Below are 18,131 nucleotides of genomic sequence, written 5' to 3'. Positions count from 1 at the left end.
CCCGGCCCGGCCCCTCCGCGCGCGCCCGCGGGGGCGTAGCCAAGGAAACGGCCTCGCGCCGCCGTCGCTTCCGGCACCGCCCCTCCTCCAGCGCGCGCCGCCGGGCCAATGGGAGAGCGCGGCGCGCGGGTCACGTGAGCCGGCAGGGAACGTGTAACGGGAGGGTCGACGTGGACAAAGGGTGGGGAACCACAGCTCCCAGCGTGCCCCGCGTCCTGACAGCACACTGCTCCCGGCGTGCCCCGCGCCCCGCCCCGCCCGCCGCGCTGCCGCAGGCACTTCCCGGAGCGGCTCCGGACGGAAGGGGCCGTGCGGAGCAGCCCATGGTGGGCAGGGACGTACTGAGAGCCCCGTCCAGCCTGGCCTTGCACTCTCCCACGGATGGGGCAGCCACAGCTTCTCTGGGCACCCTGTGACGGGGCCTCACCACCCTCACGGCGAAGAACTTCCTCCTAAATACCCAGTCCAACGCTCAGTGTGAGGCCGTTCCCCCTCACGCTGTCACTCCCTGCTATCCTCAAAACTCCCCTCTCCGTGCTGGGAACACCGCCGTCACTTCCAGCTCCCTGAGGAACGTTTCTTTAATAAAATCCCCCAAGTTACCACACCCTCACAAAAGCAGCCTCCCAGCAATGGAAGGGAAGAGCGTCTTTATTTCCGCGACAAGCGTTTGTACAAAGTTCCAAGCAAATACAAATACATGTGTTTCATATTCTGGCCCTTAACAGGGGGAGCCCCGTGGAGCTCCACATCCCAGCCCGCTCCCCTCAAGGCACCCGACTCTCGGCCGTGGGCCGTGAAAAGCGATTTATTTATTACAGTTCACGGCTTGAGAAGGAAACTGCAAGAAAGCAACAAAAACAAGGGAATGGCTGCATTATTATAATTTCTGATCAGTGGTCCCACGTAACCTTGCAGATTGCTGCGCTCTTCTAACCAAGCAGTCGCTGCTAACCAGTTGTGGTAGACTAGAAAAGCACTACTTTATCCATTTGCAAATGGGCAGAAGAAAATGCCCAAAACCAGCAAAAAAAGTCCCATGGCCACGAGGAACTGCAATTTAAATTATACAGGCTGAATCTCCCCCATCCTTACCCATCTCTCTGGTGAAAAACATCTGAGCATCTGCATTCAGCAATGCAACACGTATCACAGGAAAATATTAGCCAGATCTAGGCCTGCCACAGTAATAACTCCAAAATTACCATTATGGAAATACTTATGCAAAATGCTCTCTGTACAGATGTATCTGATTCATATTAGAATGAATTAGTTTCCTTTTGCAGGAGGCTGAAGTATTTTTTGCTGCCATGCTGTCTTTCATAGAAAAAAGTACTAAAACCCCATAATGTCCCCTAATTTTAGCGTAAAAGGGCTGCTTGCTGCTGCGTAACTCTATAGAGCACTTTATAAATTTGAAATCACTTAACATTCAGTACCAATTTAAAATACTTAATGATTTGTAAAAGTGAAGCAGCTGTCAGTGAAATAACCAATGATTCGTAAAAAAAAAAATAATATGCTGGCAGTGGTTTGTATGTTTCCAAATTGGTATTTCTGCATGAAATAGAAGGAGGAAACGAGTCAAAGTACTTCTGCAAGGAAAACGTCTTTGACCTTCACGTTTCCACACCACAGTACAGTTTCTAGAATAAATAAGAACTGCATTTATTTTACTGTAGTGACAGAGTAGTTAATCCAGTTACTCAGCAAGGTTCCTTCCTCACACAGTAATATTTGCCTGTTCCTCTAGTGTCAATTTTCTGTTAATAATAAAGAATATTTTGATAGCATTAAAAGACTTTGCACAGTTTGCTGAAGTTAAATGCTAACACATATTATGCTCCCTGGACTTTGTTATTTCTTTCTGTGTCTTTATGGGGCATAAATCCTGCAGTCCTTGCTGCAATTATAATTAATCTTTGCTGTCCTGCACTGTGTGACATTCAGAAACAGGCTCCAAACACCAGGCCAGAATTTCTTAAGTGCCTTAAACTGACCTCTAAAGTGAGGTCTTGCATTTGAAAGGCCAATTTACTAAAATACTGGGTTTCATCTCCAAGCTTTTCTGTGCAAACCGAGATGCAAAAAACACATTTAAGCAACTCTGTGCCAAGATCATGGCTTGATACAGATCGTTTGTATGAAAGCAACTGTCTCATTTTAATAACTGCTTCTGTAATGTGATTCTGCCCTCCAAAATCTAAGCACATGAAAAACAACCTCTGGCTGCCTGTCACTTCAGTTAATATCTGCATTAGAAATTAGATGCAATGATTCTGGTATTTCACAATTGTTGCCTCTTATTACATGATTTCCACACCTAAAAAGGTCTACAGACCTGAGTAACTCAGTGAGATAGGGAATGGCAGGGCTCAATATTCTCTATGAAATAGCTGTAAGTGAATCTATTTTATGGTGGGATTTACACCAGAGAAATCCTGCCTAATGGTTATAGTTATTGTAAACATTCTCTTCTCTCCCTTCCATAAAACAAAACAAAACAAAATAGCCATAAAGTGCTCTGGAAGGCTAAATAACCCCGAAGTGCAGAGTGGGACTGAGAAACCTGCTCCCATACTTTCCCCTTTTTAAATACAGCAATAAGAGAAAAAAAAATTAAAATCAGAATATTTGCTTGTCTTTCAGATCTGCCAAAACTTGAAAATAATTACGTAATCAGTTTGCAGATTTTGCACAGTGTGGCTTTTCAGCAATCTACTAAATCAGCTATTTGGTTCTGTTTACTACTAAAAAATGTTTTTATTTCCTGTATACTGCATGCAAACACTAAAAGCATCCTTGAGTACCAACCACCAGAATCAGAGCGGTACTTGTCAAAACCATGCATTTAAAAATCAAGAGGATCCCTAAGAACAGCTAAGTTGTTAAAATAGGCTGATGATAGTTGGGCGTTTGAAGCATTCAGTGGTCACATTTCCAGACTTTTTCTCTAGCTTTAAAAGGGAGCAGATTTGAAGTGACAGATGAGATTCCTCAGCAGTAATCTGGTTTTAACCAGAACGAAACCCATCACCCATCCCTCAGGAAGGGATTCGTGGGAAACCTGCAGGAGCTGGGGACACCACAACAAAGCGCATTTCCTCCAGCCCCGACCTGAACAAGTATTCAAAACTGAACAGGGATTACTGGAGCGAATAGGTCCTGCAGGGCTGGGCTGAAAGCTGCTCTTTACTCCTCAGAGTTTTGCTGTGCAGGACCATCTTCTCGGTGCTCTTCTGGGAGAATCGCTTTTCCTGCGGTGCTCTGAACTCCTGCGTGTGAGGAGGATTGATGTCCCGGCTCCCCCTGTGGCCACCCCGGCTCTGTGTCTGCCGTGCGCTCTGCCCTGGGCTGCTCCCGGCGCTGCTGCGGCTCCAGGCACACGGGCTCCAGCAGTCCTGGGTTGGCTCTATCCAGGATGGGCACGTCCCTCGTGGCTGCATCTGCAGCAGGGCTGGGAACGGGGCTCTGTGTCCCACCGTCCTCCAGGACAGCGTGGCTGTTCCCTGTTCCTTCCTGCCCACACATCGCAATTCCCGTCCGTTCCTCTGGCTGCTGCCTCTCACCTCCCGCCCCTGCATACCGCACACCTGGTTTGCTCTCCGCCTCTGCCTTTGCCTCCTGAGGCGGAGCCCAGCTCTCCACCAGCCACGGTGCTTGTGCCCCCCTGGGCACGCTCTCTACCCTCGTACCATCTGTCCCCAGGCTGGCTGAGGACGGTTGCTCCTCCTTGAACTCCACACATTCCGTTGCATCTTCACTCTTCATCTTCTGGCTCACCTGAATTTCTGCCACAGCCACTTCGCTCAACTCGTAGATCCCATTATGGTGCTCCTGCAACTTCAGCAGCTCGCTCTCGCAGACCTCCTTTATGTTCTCAGCTGGAGTATCTGCTGGGATCTCAACTGTCAGCGTCAGCAAACTCCTTATCTCATTCACATCATCGGGGGATTTACAACTCTTTTCTTCTGACTGGCTGTCTTTTTTAGGACTATCCCCAAACTCTGCTTTCCCTGTCTTTTCATCTTGGGAGACAATCTTTGTCTCAGTACTCTCACCACTTTCTTTTTTACCATCCCCTTCAAACCCTGTTCCTACTGCATTTTCACTCTGAGATAGTTTTCCCATAGTTTCATTTTCTACGTTACTTTTCTTTTCTGCACTCGCTAAAATCTCTGTATCTGTTACACTCTCAGGTGGGAAGGTGAGCTTTAACTCAGATACTTTTTCCTGTGCTGTGCTTGCTTTCTCAGTGCTGCTGGCAGACACACCAGCTGTTACTGTTTGACTCCCTGAAGTCACCTCTTCTTCCACGGCTCCTTCAGGTACCTTCAGTTCTTTTTTAGGGCTAGCTTCAAAATTTTTTACTGCAGTTTCAGTCCCAGAAGCTACTTTTTCCTCCATGGCTTTTTGCTGTGCCTTGAGTTCTCCCTCAGTGCTCACTACACACTCTGATACATTCTCCAATGCACTTTTCCCCTCTCCAGCTCCTTGTTTAGTGTGGCCAGCCGAAGGGGACTCCTGTTTGTCACCAATGTCTGTAACAACCACTGCTTCCCTCCTGCTGGCCTGATCACCAGCTGCACCAGCAGAGGCGCCTGCCTCTTTGTCTGGTGACTTTCCCTCCTCAGCATCCTTCTCCCAGACGATTTTCCCTGTCACAACGAGCGTTTCGTCCCCGTGGCTCTCGGTGTCCGAGCCCTCAGCTCGGGGAGCTGCGGGAGCCTTGGCGGGGGTGCCCTGTGCTGATCCCACGGGGGTCCTCAGCTCCGTCAGGCTGGACACGCTCTCGCAGGGCACGTTCAGGTTATCCTCAAACAGGTTGTGCTTCCTCAGAACGGCAGCTTCGTTGATCACTGAATAAAACAGAAACACCACACTGCTTTGGGAAGGCTGACAGAGGCACAGGGAACAACATACAGTGCTTTCCCAAGTTTATGTAGTACATTTTGATATTAAACACAATACTAACATTCATTTTCAGCTTTCTTTTAGTTCACATTTCTTTTCTGGGACGGGGATTTTGTTTTTTGAATAATGGCACTTTAGTATTGACCCAAGCATTTCTGAACCAGAGGACCCACAATGCACAAGGGTAATGCTTCAGTGCAGAAGAATTTACATTGAATATGCCAATATAAGTCTGCTGGTTACAATTATTATACTGCTCTTTTGGAATGGGAGTGCCTATGGCCTGTGAAAATATCCTGTGCAGTACATCTGCTTGTCTGTTATCCAGGGTATAGACAGACAAGCACATATAGAGAGACACAAGTATTTTAGAAGTATTTATATATATATAAATGTATATATATATGTATGTATGTACATATACATATAATACATCTATATATATACACACACATATGTATATATAGTATTTATTAGGAATAGTCTCGTTTTCTGACACAGAAGCAGAGAGATCTGCAAGGAGTACTGCATTGGCATCAGTGAGTACTGGAAACTGAATCCAGCAGTTCATTTCATTTGAGAAAATTGATCTCTGTTACCATTAGTCTTTGCAATTCTCTTAGTCTTGCAACTGGCATAGTCTTGCCATTTAGTCATCACCAAATCTGCACAAGTAAGGACAGAATCCCCCTCCTTGGCCCAGGGAATCGAGATAAAGTGAAGTTGCCATAATTACATTTTGTTAGAAAAAGGCTTGTGCCAAGCCACCACTCCTGAGTTCCACAGATTTAGTAAAGCTGCCCCATAAATCAGATTTTAGGCCTTGCAACACATCTTCAGTGAGCCGAATAAAAAACACTGTGGGGACGTAACCACCAGTGTTGGAGAAAGCGGGACAGGAGCAGCCAGGTGAGAGCTCTGGAAAGCTCTGAAGGAACAGCTCATGGGCCACAGGCTGCAATGTTATCCCTGTCAGCTCAGAAATGTTCTCACCTTTCAGGGCCTCTTCAAGCAGTGTCTGATGTAAAATCTCTTCGTACACGTTCTCTACTTGGATCACACTTGTGTAATCAGCAAAAATGTACTGCTCATATCTCTGCAGCTCCTGTGCAGGTAGGCAAGAAAGGAACAGATAGAGAAAACTGAGGGATTCTGAGTCCTACTGCAGCTAAACAGCTCAGAGATGCCATGGAGCAGGTCTTGCCCCACCCCGTGACAGCTCCTGGGGTGCACTGTTTGAACTATGACTCCCTGAGCTACGTGTGTCCACAATCAATTATGTACTTACCACACGGTGTTCCTGCAGTTCAACCACAGGTAAAAGCACTGCAGAGCACTGCCTGCTGAAACAAACAGCTGCTGAGGAAATGCCTCACAACTTGTTTGTCCAAGGAGGCAAATCCACGGTGCATGGGAGATGCGGGGTTTGGTTTTGTTTTTCTAATAGGTGTGTAACACTTTGAGCTCCCTGATTTACACTCATCTGTCTAACTGAATCACTGTCATCAAGCAGCTGCTTGGTGGTCTATAAAAAAGTAAATTAAGTGACCTCTGCCCATTTCTAGAAAAGGCACCTACATAAATCACCTGGAGGTTTTCAATTAAAAGGTCAGGACTTGGCGGGGCCTGTCAGCTGTGCCACACTTTGGCTTCTAGAGCTGGCTGCTCATTTCTGCAGAGGCACAAATACAAAAGGCTGGTGGGAAACTAAACAGGAAGGGCTTGTGGAGGTGTGCTCCACCACTGCTTCCTCTGTGACAGAGACATGAGGTGTCTGCACGCATATACCAGGTGATAAAATGCTTGTCCCTGTGCTCCACACCTACCCAGCCTGTGAAGTGGCACATCTAAGCACTGAGCAGGCAGGAAATATGCACAGTCCTCTGAGACAAAACAGCCTGTTTTGACAGTTTTAAGGAATTACTGCCAAAGTGCTGTTCCTCCCCTGCCTTCCCTTATTGGTTTTTGAGGTTTTTAGTCCCAGACACCTACTGGTTTGCATGTTGAAGCCAGTGTCTTCTGCATTGTGGGCAAGGTAATCTGCACCAGTGCCTCCTGGAATATCTTCTTGCGGATGGTGCTGCTGTCGTAGTCATATTGCTGCCAAAACACACCAGAGAGAAACAAGCCCACACGTGCCTGGGTTATTCACCACTCCCACAGGGAACTGCTTCCTGCCAGCCTGCAGCTGCTGCATCACAGGTGCACAGGGTTGGGATGGCCATGCAGGTTAGTCCAGCTCCTACAAAATCACTCCAAAATCTTCTGTTCTGGGATCTCTTTTGCTTCTTTTAACTCCTAGGCTAGAAACAGCCCCTGACTGCCCTCTCCGGGTGTTTCAGCACTGCCCTTTCTGAGAGTAACCAATCCCACTGGCAGGCTACTTGTAAAGTTAATTAAAATTATTTATCCAGATCCACAGCATATTAATAATCTGATTTACCTACAATTAAAGCAACTGCACATGCAAATACTTCTGCAAGTGTCTGCCCAGAACTAGGTTTTATCCCCCAAATGGGCAGCTTTGCTAAGTGGCACCAAATCAATATTTTCAGCTTATCCTCTTTCAAATACTGAGGTACATTCATATAAAATATATTCTGTTTCCAGAAAGGCAGCCTGCAAATGTGCTATATGACATTTACCTTCAGCACTCTCAGCTTGACTTTTTCAATGGTTGTTGCAACTTTGGCTGAGTCTGCCTGGTGGCTCGGAGAGAACAACTGCTCAAATGTATAAACTGCATTTTCCATCAGCTAAAAACGGTAATTAAAAAAAAAAACTGTTAAAGACCAGTAATATCAAATTCCTGCAAACATGATACGCACAACTGTTAATTTAAATTGTGTTTCTGAGAAGGTGCTCTGAAGAGCACTGAAATGCTGCAATAAATAAATAAAATTAAAGCTGTGGTATCATTGTCATGCTGTCCCAGTTTTCTTGTACAGATTTGATCTCATGTCCCCACCCAAACTGATGGTAGCAGAGCCAAAATGTAGAATTGATTATCTGTGTATACAGACCACAGTCAAAACTCATTATCCCTAATAAGAAGATTCCCATTGACTTCTATCATTAATCATTAATAAACAGTATTTAATCATACTGCACATAATAAACAGTATTTAATCATACTGCACATCATTTTCGGTAGCTTTCATTATAATACAAATAAATAATCAGCAAAAATCACACAGAGTGCAATCATTTCTCACAGTATTATGCTAAGCTGGCATTTACCATATTTTCAGCTTATCATTAAGAATATTATGCCCCTACTCTGAAGTTATTTCAGACAAACAGTTCTGCAAGTGGTAATTGAGTCTATTTAATGAGGCTTTGCCTTTTCTTTAGCTGTTCCCGTTCAAATTTTAACGTTTTCTTATTGGAGAAATACCGGGAGATATGCAGGGGGGCCATTCCTTCAGCCAGTTGAGCACCGTGCTCCTAGATTTCCTGAAATTGGCCACTAGAGGATGCCAGGCTCCCGAGGCAAGGAATCCTGCTCCACCCTCCACCCGAGGTACATTTTAGCCAAATACTACACTAACACAGACATGTCTGATTTCACTTATTTATGAAATTAACGTCCACGGACAAAAAGGGAAACTACACAATATTTTTATGAGGAAAATACCAGCCTCTTAAAGAGGAAGATGCAATAACAGCATGTTTTGAACAACTCCTGTTATAATTTAACTTATTTCTTGTTAATTTTGACTCATGTCCTGTTCAGAGAAAAAGCGACCTCTTAATTTATATGGGATTTATTTTCTGTCTATTTCTTTGTCTTGACTCATGGTCTTCACTCGATGAAAGACACTTTATTTGGCAGCATTTTGGAATAGTCCCCCCTGAAAGACCCAGACATGAAATCAAATTTTATTTCTGAGTAATTCCTTGGCTGCTGGTCCTGGCTGTACTCAGAAGAGCTGCTTGTAGGAAAACCCTATCCCAGCACTGTCCTAGACACTTGTTTTCCATATTCATAACTTCCACTCCATAGATCTGGGCCAGCTCCCTTTCACAAGATTACTGAGCAGATTAGTAAATTTCCCAAATACAGATTAAAATCACAGGGTTCAGTTTAGAGCTCCAAGGCCAAATCTGCCTTGTGATCTGAAATCAGTCTGCTGGCCAGCTCCTCAGACACTTCTGGCCAGGCATCCAGGAGGAATCCAGGCAAAGCAGACTTATAGCCTGTACCTGCACACATAAGACGGGACAAAGAGCTGGAGTTCAGTTTTCATCTGGAATGATATTGTCACCTCCACCAGTCCCCTGAAAAGTGAGGCTGTATAAAGTACCTACACCCTGAAACATCTGGCTCTGAGTTTCTAACATTAATTGCTTTACTTTATGTTAGTGAGAAAATCAACTACCAAGGAGGAGACATTCCATTTTGGTAAAACACATTTAATACCCTTCCTGAAAAACCAAGCCTTGGGAAAGGGAATCAGGTGAATTTTAGCCACCCCACTAGTTACACAACTTTCTTGGGTGCTGAGACACTGGGAATTCAGAATCTGAAAGTTCAGGGCAACAGATGATCCATGCAAAGTTTTCATGCCTTGCTGAACAACTCACACACAGAGAGTCTCACAAATACAAGTGTCAAGCAGCTTTTAGCTGGTTTTCTCAGGTTTTGTTACTTGTTCCTTGCCTGAGAGACACTCTGAGGCTCTTTCACAGCTCTTATCAAGATTCCTTTGAAGCAGATTAGCAGGACAAAACTAACCTGTTCTCCCAGGAGGAAAAACTGGATCTTACAGTACCTCTTGCATGAAGTTCTGTGTCCTCTGAATCACAAAATCGATGTGATAGACCTTGAAGCGACTCTTGAGGTCCTGCAGGAGCTCCTGGAGCAGGTTCACTTTCAGATAGCAGGGCTCCATTTTCACCGAGTTGAAGGGCAGGGTCATGAGCTGATCCACATTCTGCATTCCCATGCAGGTTGAAAGAAAGCAACCAGAGGTGAATTCTTAATAGAGAATGTAACAATTTGGCTTTAACCCAAATTCTGGTATCTGCACTTTAGTTGCACAAATAGCACAAGACTTTCTAAATGACAAAACCAGGTGCTCACGTGCTTCCACCTGGGAAAGCAAATCCTGCTGCCAGCCAAGGCCTAGCCCAGAACATCCTTGTGCTGGTACAAAGGCTCCACAGCTCTGTTTTGTCTTACCTCCTTTAGCCTGGTCATGTCATTGGTCTTCTGGAAGTCCTGGATGATTTCATTCACTTCCTTGTCAAAAAGCGCGCGCACTTCCGTGAATCCAGAACTGACGGGGCCCATAAGCTCCTCCAGGATGGAGGCGAGGAATGGCTGGATGTTCTCTGTGCAGCACTTCTGGGCAGTCTCAGAAACACTGGCTGGAGGGTCACACAGGACAAAATTGCATTTAGAGACAGTGAAAGAAGTAATTGGAACTTATCTCTTTACAATTAATTCAATGGTTTTTGTATTTTTCCCTGGAGTGACACCTCCACAGAGGTGATGAGTGTGTGCAAGGAGTTCACAGTTGTATGAGTGACAATGAAAACTCTTGTCCCAAGCCTCACCTAAGCAAGCACTGCAACTGGGGGCACTGTGAGGGCAGAGAAATGGGCACCTCTCAGTATCATTACCAGCTATTTATTTATTTATTTATTTGACAGCTTAAGCAACACCAACAACATTTTGCCTGCTCTTTACATTCCTTTTTATATTCATAACAAAATTATGATTACTTCACAGTAAATAAAAAACACCTAAGAAGCCTTTTGGCTTAAATATTCTTTGAAAGCCCATGGACTTGTCACATAACCAGAACCTGGTTTTGTGGTGCATTCCTAGAGATCAGGTTTTTTAATTATGCTCACGTGACCTGTATCTTCACTACCTAAGACTGTGCAAGTAAAAACGAAAGCAGAAGGAACAGCTCTGATCAGGATACTCAAAACCTGTCAGCTCCAGTTCGAGAAGACCTGGTATTATCACAGACACAGTAGCCACAGGTATCAGTTCCCACCAAAGGCAGCAGAGCCTCTTTTGTGTTCTGAAAATTGATGTCTCCGGTTGGATTTCTTAAAACACACAAGGATTTCAAAACAAGTACATCTGGTAATTTGAGCAACACAATGGGAAACGTTGGAGAATTGCTCCAAAGCACAGCTGTTCCTCCACTAACCTTTGATTTTTCCAGCTAAGAAGTTCTTGGAGTTCAGAATCTGATCCATGTCTGAACGAATGGTCCCTTCAAGAGTTTTTGCAAATTCTCTACATTCTTCTTTCAAGGTGTTTAATCCTTCTGCCACCTGCTGCTGGACTAAGCCATAGGTTTCCTCTACGATCTGGACCCAAATCAAATTGAGAAGCAGAGATCAGAATCAGCACCCACAGAGAGCTACCATGAGCAACAGCTACTCTACAAGTGTCAGTCCTTACCCCAAACCAGGCTCGTTTCCTGTCATTCCTCTTTCCCTTCATTTTAGGCAGGATCATTGTCTGCAGGTTAGGCAGCAGTTCCTCCATCACCAGGTTGCTCAGGATCTGTATGGTCAGGAGATGAAAATGCCAAGTTCACACCCTGTTCTTTACCTGAAGCACAGAGTGATGTGTGCAGGCAGTGGCTCAGCTCTCCCTCCTTCCCAGCTGCCAGGAGTTACCCACAGAGGCTTTGCACTCTCTCTGCCTAGATTTGAACTGCAACTCCTTCCTTACCTGCCCCACTCAAATGCACCAAATAAATATGCAAGACTTCATAAACATCTGATTTTGGGAGTCTAGGCCTCCCTCTCCATGTTTTTATTTATGGACATTGTCTCTAGCCTGAGAAAGCTGCACCAACAGTCCAGCACAGCCTACATTCAGGATCACATCCCTGCTGCACCCAGCTGCTGGCTGACCCAATACAGAGTGCAAAAACACCCCTCAACTTTCCATTTTCATCCATTTTCAGGGATTTTTTCACTCATGTCTGTGCTCCCAGACACTGCACCTCATGTATTACAGCTGCCAGAGGAATCTGAGGCATGCACCAACACCAGCAGAGGGAACTGGCAGAAACTAGAGCAGCACAAGTAAAGAAGGACTCTGACTGCAGCCCAGTGTAAAACAGGGCATAAACAGCCAGTGTGGAAATACAACACACAATACCTGCTGTAATATACCTCTAAAATACCTCAAATATGCAATACACTTTTATTGTAGTTTCATTTAGGTACTTAAAGATAATAACACAGCAGCACTTCATATTCAGCACTGCTGACTCAAATGTCTGTCAAAAGCAATTCACTAATTCAGGTCCTGAACTAATGGCTCCCTTAAAAAAGATCTCATGAATAACCCAAACTATCACAAATAATAAACGTGAGAACAGATCAGATGGATTTAAGAGCCAAGGGAAGGGCATGAAGCTGTGTCAGGGCAGGGTTAGGTTGGCTGTCAGGGAAAGGTTCTTCCCCAGAGGGTGCTGGCACTGCCCAGGCTCCCCAGGGAATGGGCACAGCCCAAGGCTGCCAGAGCTCCAGGAGGGTTTGGACAATGCTGCCAGGGATGCACAGGGTGGGGTTGTTGGGGTGTCTGGGCAGGGACAGGGGCTGCACTGGATGATCCCTGTGAGTCCCTTCCAGCTCAGGATATTCTTTGATTCCACAATTTTATATTGTGAAGAATCTTGAGTTCTCTGGGAACATTTTTAAGGCATTGGTGGATCTTCCCTCAGGTGCCTGGGCTCACGCTCCCACTCCAGCCATGCTGCAGCCCCAGTGTGAGCTGACACTGTGGGGACTCAGCCACCACAAATAAGTGTCAGCAAATACATTTCTTGGCATTCTTTAGGGATTTTACAGCAACAAATTTCAGCCTGCTTGCTCCAAACCACTCACTTAGCTTGGATATTTGCCTAAAATAATTATTATGTTTGGTCCAAGCAGGCCATGAGAACACACTATACTTACAGAATGAATTATTGCTAAGAAGATAATAGTGGAACTAGGCTGGATGTCTTCTGATTACAGCTCTCTTGAGACTTATGGGCTATGAGTAAGATGTTGGCAAGCAATAAGAAAAATAAAACATGAAATGAAACTAGCACTATAATAGCCCCATAACATGAAGGAGGAAGGGAGAACAGAAAACCCCTCAAGTAACTCCTAAAGTAAAGAATTTATTATCAGATGTTAGCAGGGAACTTCAATCACTGACATGATGGCAGCGGGAAAGACACTGTTTATAGATGTTTTTTCTCCAGATTCCACATTTCTCAGCATTTCACAGGTAGACTTCTCCTAAAACAATAATCTGCTTCCTTAAAACAAACCACTCTCCTTAAGGTTTTTTCCGTCTTTCCAAGGGAAGCCAGATTTCATCAAGGAAAACAGCCAGCGGTTGGCACTAAAGTAAACAAGTAAACATTTGCTGCTGAGTGCTCAATGTTTGGAAAAAAACCCTATGAATCAGGGTGTAAATAATGCCCTAAAAGCCATGTGGAGTTGTGGGGTAATCTCAGCTACCGAGAGTGCTCCAAAGCCAGGTGCCCAAGTATGGACGCAAACCCTGGCCTTAGAATTTCTTTTCTGAAGAACTGAAGTACACAGATTTTTGGTGTTACTCTACAAGACTCTGATTTAGAAGTTTTTATTAAAATAGAATTATCACTTACATATGAGCAAGAGAGGTCTTAAAATCTCAGGTATTTCCATCTACGAAATTTTCTTTTTTAAGATGCCCTTTTTGGTAAGAGAATTTATAATCTTCACTGTCCTCAGAGCTGCAATACCCAAAGCCAAAACCCCATCAGGAATTTATTCTTTTACCTCTTTTTCATTGCCAGTTATCATCTCCCATGTGCCATAGTGGCCTTTCTCCTGCCGGAAGAACTGGATGGCCTCTAAGAACGCCTCCACTTCATACGTGGTCTGTTTGAGAAAGTCTGGAGAGAAGAAAAAGTAACATAAATGATTTACCCAGAAATAAGCTTTAAAAATAACCATCCTTTTCTGAGCCATTTTCCACTCCACGTGCACCTAGTAGTAATATTTTTAAATAATTTACTAAGCCTGGATGCCTGGAGACCCTGGGTGTTCACTGAGATTTAGAAGTGCATTAACATAGGAAAACTCATTCCTTGCCTTTACACCTGTGAGCAATGTGAGGTGGCACACAGAGAGACTGACAGCATGTGGCAGGGCCAACAGTTGGGAATTCTTCTTCTTTAGTTCACAATAATGACAGGCAGCTCATTGAATAAATTGCTAAATCCCAAGTAAACACTCCCCAATAACTTTCTGTTTTGTTAAGAAACTGAGGATCAAGATGGTTTTTCACTGATATACAACAAAACAGACCTCAACAAAGAAAGCACCATGCTTGTACCAGTTAAGAACAAAACCTCCTGACAAGATCATGCTGATTTCCCTAAATATTTCAGGAATGTTCAACCAGAGCTCTGGAATATCTGGTTATTGTGCAAGGCCACTTCTGCCAGATGGGAGCTTTTCCTGTGGTGGCCTGGGGACACCTTGGCCTCAAGACATGAAGCAGAGTGGCTGCTTGGCAAACCTGAGTGACAAAACCATCCCCAAACACTTCAGTGATTGAAGTGCTGTGTCTTCACTATCAGAGAGTCAGGTTACTGTCTTGTGGGAAAACAAAGCCACAAAGGCTTATTGTCCCCTCTCCAAGATGGTCTGCTGCAGCCTTGAGCAGCTGAAGTCCTGTTGTGCACTCTGAGAACAAAGGAAGGAAGAACAAGAATGTTGATTCTCTCAAAGGGAATTATGCTGCTTTAGAAGGTACTGATACATACAAATAATTGTGATGAGAAGACTCAGGAGGAAGTCCTCAAGCCTTGCTTGTCAAGCAACACTTCTTTGGGTTTGTTCATGAGACTGCTTGAGACAGAAGCTTTACAGGAGCCTTGCATAAATGCCAAGGGCAATGCAGGAATTAGAGAAATTATGGGAAACATGGAGGATTAATACCACAGTAATGCCTGAAATATCTCCTCCATGCACTTAACAAAAACAAAAGCTACAGAAACCTATAATTAACTTCATCAGGGCTTTATCCTTGAAGCTTGAAAACTGCATGGTTTCAGATCTGCTCAGAGCCCAAATGTCAAAATTTGCCTTTTCAGAGTTTCACCTGGCTGCAATGACTGCAGGAAGGTTTGTTAAACACACTGAGGGGCAATAAACACTCTCTCAGTGCCTCTCTTGATACCGTTCTTCACATGCAGATATTTGGAGATCCAAAGACATAACACAAAATCTCCAAGCTCATACAATGATCAAACAAAAAAAAAAAAAAAAACAAAAAAAAAAAAAAAAAAAAAAAAAAAAGAAAAATCAGCCAGGTAAAATCCCAACCCTACCTTCACTGCTGCCTCCAGGATTTATAGCATTTGTCATGGCAAGTCACAAACCAGTATTAATTGTAAATCAGGCTGTTCAGTGCTGAGAGAACATCCTCTGATCACAGTTTCAATGAAAGAAGGGAGTGTTCCACCTGAGCAACTGAGGTGGAACATTGCATTCAAAAATTTTTGTCCTCCCAAAATAAAACTGAAAAGATTTTGATGAGAAGAGGGCCTGGTTTGGCTGCAGGCAAGGAAAACTGCAGCTCCCACAGCCCTCCAATCATGACTCACATGTTTTCCTCCTTCACAGCTGTGCTCCCTCCTAACCCAAAGGGACAACAGACCATCCAAGAGGCTGGATCTTGGAGCTGCTGAGATGGTGATGCACCAGTGCTGACAGGAGTCTGCCCTCTAAGATCACCAAGTTTTAAATCCATGCTCAAGGGAGTATTCTCTCTCTGTTCTGACTGTCCCCAAGCCTGTGCTGCAGTGGGAAGAAGGTGCTAAAAATCCAAGAGTGATTCATCTGAATAGCTCATGGGAAAAACATTAGGCTGCAAGTGCCATAAAATCCCAATCCCACATTCTTTCCTATGCCAGTAAACACAGGACACAAACACAATCATGGCAGTCTTGCTACAAAAACAACTCCAAGCAGAAAGAAAGCTTTATCCTTCAAGGCTGCTGCAATTGCTAAGTTTAGGCAATTTCATCCTCACTTTCCATAGGAGGAAAAGAGTGCCTCAGTGATAAGGCTTTGAACAAGCAGATCCATGCAGTACCGGGCTGTGCAGAAGCTGCTGGCGAGGCACACGAGACAGAAGCACATTCATGGACAGGGCTCAAGAAAAGGGAATTGTACCCAGCTGAAAGGAGCTGCCATGCACATTCTGCCAGAGTTCTGCCCATCCCATGCAGCAGTCCATGGAAGGGCTGGAGGAGGGGGTGGCTTGGCAGCCACAGCAAGGCCAGGGAAACAAGGGCTGGGCTGTTGGGGGAGCCGCGCTGGCGTGCGAGGGAGCAGCTGGGCCTGGGCCATGGCAGCAGAGCTGCAGCTGCAAACGGGGCAGCCGGCAAAGCCCAGTGGTGCCAGGGACGAGTGCTCACCAGGGGAAAGCACGATGGGTGCTCCCCTCTCCTGAACCCCTCACAGGGGCTTCCCTCAGCCATCCTATTCTGAGTGATCCACGAGTCCTGCTGATGGTACAGAGGGGAGCAGCTTAGGGCAGCTTGGTGCAGTGCTGGCTGCAGTATTCCTCACCCAAATCTCACACAAAGCCAGGAAGGTTACTGAGGGTTCTCCAGCAAAAGGCCAGCGAGGCTTTACAGGTACCTAGACTGATACTGCGTGCTTAATCCAAGATGTCATGCACTTGGAAAATCACCCAAACATCTTCTCCAGCTGCTAATGAACAAAACATCCTTTTTGTGTAGAGATTAAAACAAAATTCTGTATGTTCTGTTTAATTAAAAAAAAAAAAAAGAAAACCTACCTAGAGACTCTACATATCCAAGCATAGAGCCCAGATATTGCTAACCACAAATTCCTTTTATAAATGCAAGAATAACTGCTATAAAGCTCCCTTTGACTTTGGGAGATGGAAGGACAACTGGAAGCACTATAACTTTATAAATCTTCCCAGACTTGCTCATGTCTCAATGGTACGGCTCAGTTAGTTCAGGACTGCAAAAAGCAAAGGAGCTTCCATGCAGTGAACTCCTCTTTAAAAAAAAAATAATTATGTCAAACCTTAACTCATCAAAATGACACCAAGAGAACCAGGCTACTGGACACCCTCTGAGAGCACCTGCATGTGGTGCAGAAGGGTTAATTTAGAGGGTCCTGTTCCCAGTCTCAGCTGTCTCCCATGCTTGGGCTGCCCTGGGAATGGCAGCCTTCTAACAGAGTGCCCAAGGCTATGAGCTGCTCCTTCCTTGGCAGGTGAATGTTTGGGGAGTGATGAGCAAATCTCCATTCCCAAGGTCCTGTGGGCCCTCCCAGCCCTGCCCATGGCAGGACAGCTGCACCCTTGGAGATGGACATGGCTCCAGCCCCTCAGGACAAGCTGTCCATTTGTGACTCACCAACACTTCCCATGTGTCCCATGACAGCAGCAGGAATGAACTGCCCTCATGGATTTGGTCTCAGCCACAGATCAGCTGCTCTTACACTGGAGAGCTCTGTGCAAGAACTTCTGCAGATGGGCCTCGTTACTAGAGAGGGTGAGTGTTCCAGCTGCCTCTGGCTCAAACTGGATTGCCAGCAAACCAAGATAATATGAGATCTGCATTTGAACATTCCAGTTCAAACTGTGCATCCGTCTGTACTGCACACCACTGCCTTGGGGCTGCTGGTGAGGAGGTTAAATCACTCAAATAATGGTTTTTCTTAGTTACAAGCACAGGAAGATGCCTTCATAGCATTGGCATAGCTGTTAAAAAGTGATTCTTTCCACATCCCATTTAAACTGTCCCTCTGAACAATCACTGTCACTAATGGCACTTGGGGACACAGTTTAGTGGTGAGTAAATGGTGGAACTCGGCTGCAATCCTGTAAGAGTGAAGGGATCTATTGACTGTGGGTAAAGTGCTTCACCAAAGGGAGCTCCACCACGAAGAATAACCTCAGCCTTTTGGCTGACATTTCACACAAGGCTGGGGCCCAAAGACACAGCTGAACAAGTGTTAAGCCAGAATCCAGAAGTCTGAGCTCACAGAGCACAAGTTTTAATTAAAGAAATCCTGACTCTGACATAACGCCCTTCATCTGACCACCAAAACTCAGGAGCAATCCACCCTGGCTTCCTCTGTTTCCTACAGCATCCCAGCCAGATTCTGCATGCAGGGAATAAAATTTATATGATCCTGGAATT

The 18,131-nt window shown here is 45.1% G+C and overlaps 1 protein-coding gene across 1 annotated transcript in view; it reads right to left on the bottom strand.

Annotated features, from left to right (window-relative positions):
• Nucleotides 1-633: 633 nt before the first annotated feature.
• The window catches only part of NIBAN1 (niban apoptosis regulator 1), a 54,294-nt gene continuing 36,796 nt past the window's right edge, over nucleotides 634-18,131 (bottom strand). Inside the window, exons 6-14 of the mRNA XM_058808296.1 lie at nucleotides 13,714-13,829; nucleotides 11,342-11,446; nucleotides 11,085-11,247; nucleotides 10,100-10,287; nucleotides 9,690-9,851; nucleotides 7,560-7,670; nucleotides 6,907-7,014; nucleotides 5,908-6,019; nucleotides 634-4,859 (exon numbers count right to left, since the gene is read on the bottom strand). Of these exons, the coding sequence (XP_058664279.1) occupies nucleotides 3,193-4,859; nucleotides 5,908-6,019; nucleotides 6,907-7,014; nucleotides 7,560-7,670; nucleotides 9,690-9,851; nucleotides 10,100-10,287; nucleotides 11,085-11,247; nucleotides 11,342-11,446; nucleotides 13,714-13,829 (2,732 nt within the window). The 3' untranslated portion in view covers nucleotides 634-3,192. The remainder of the gene's footprint in view (nucleotides 4,860-5,907; nucleotides 6,020-6,906; nucleotides 7,015-7,559; nucleotides 7,671-9,689; nucleotides 9,852-10,099; nucleotides 10,288-11,084; nucleotides 11,248-11,341; nucleotides 11,447-13,713; nucleotides 13,830-18,131) is intronic.

The sequence above is a fragment of the Ammospiza caudacuta genome, chromosome 7 (genome assembly GCF_027887145.1).
Source record: "Ammospiza caudacuta isolate bAmmCau1 chromosome 7, bAmmCau1.pri, whole genome shotgun sequence".
Classification (NCBI taxonomy): domain Eukaryota; kingdom Metazoa; phylum Chordata; class Aves; order Passeriformes; family Passerellidae; genus Ammospiza; species Ammospiza caudacuta.
This window is presented reverse-complemented; position numbering and strand designations above follow the sequence as displayed.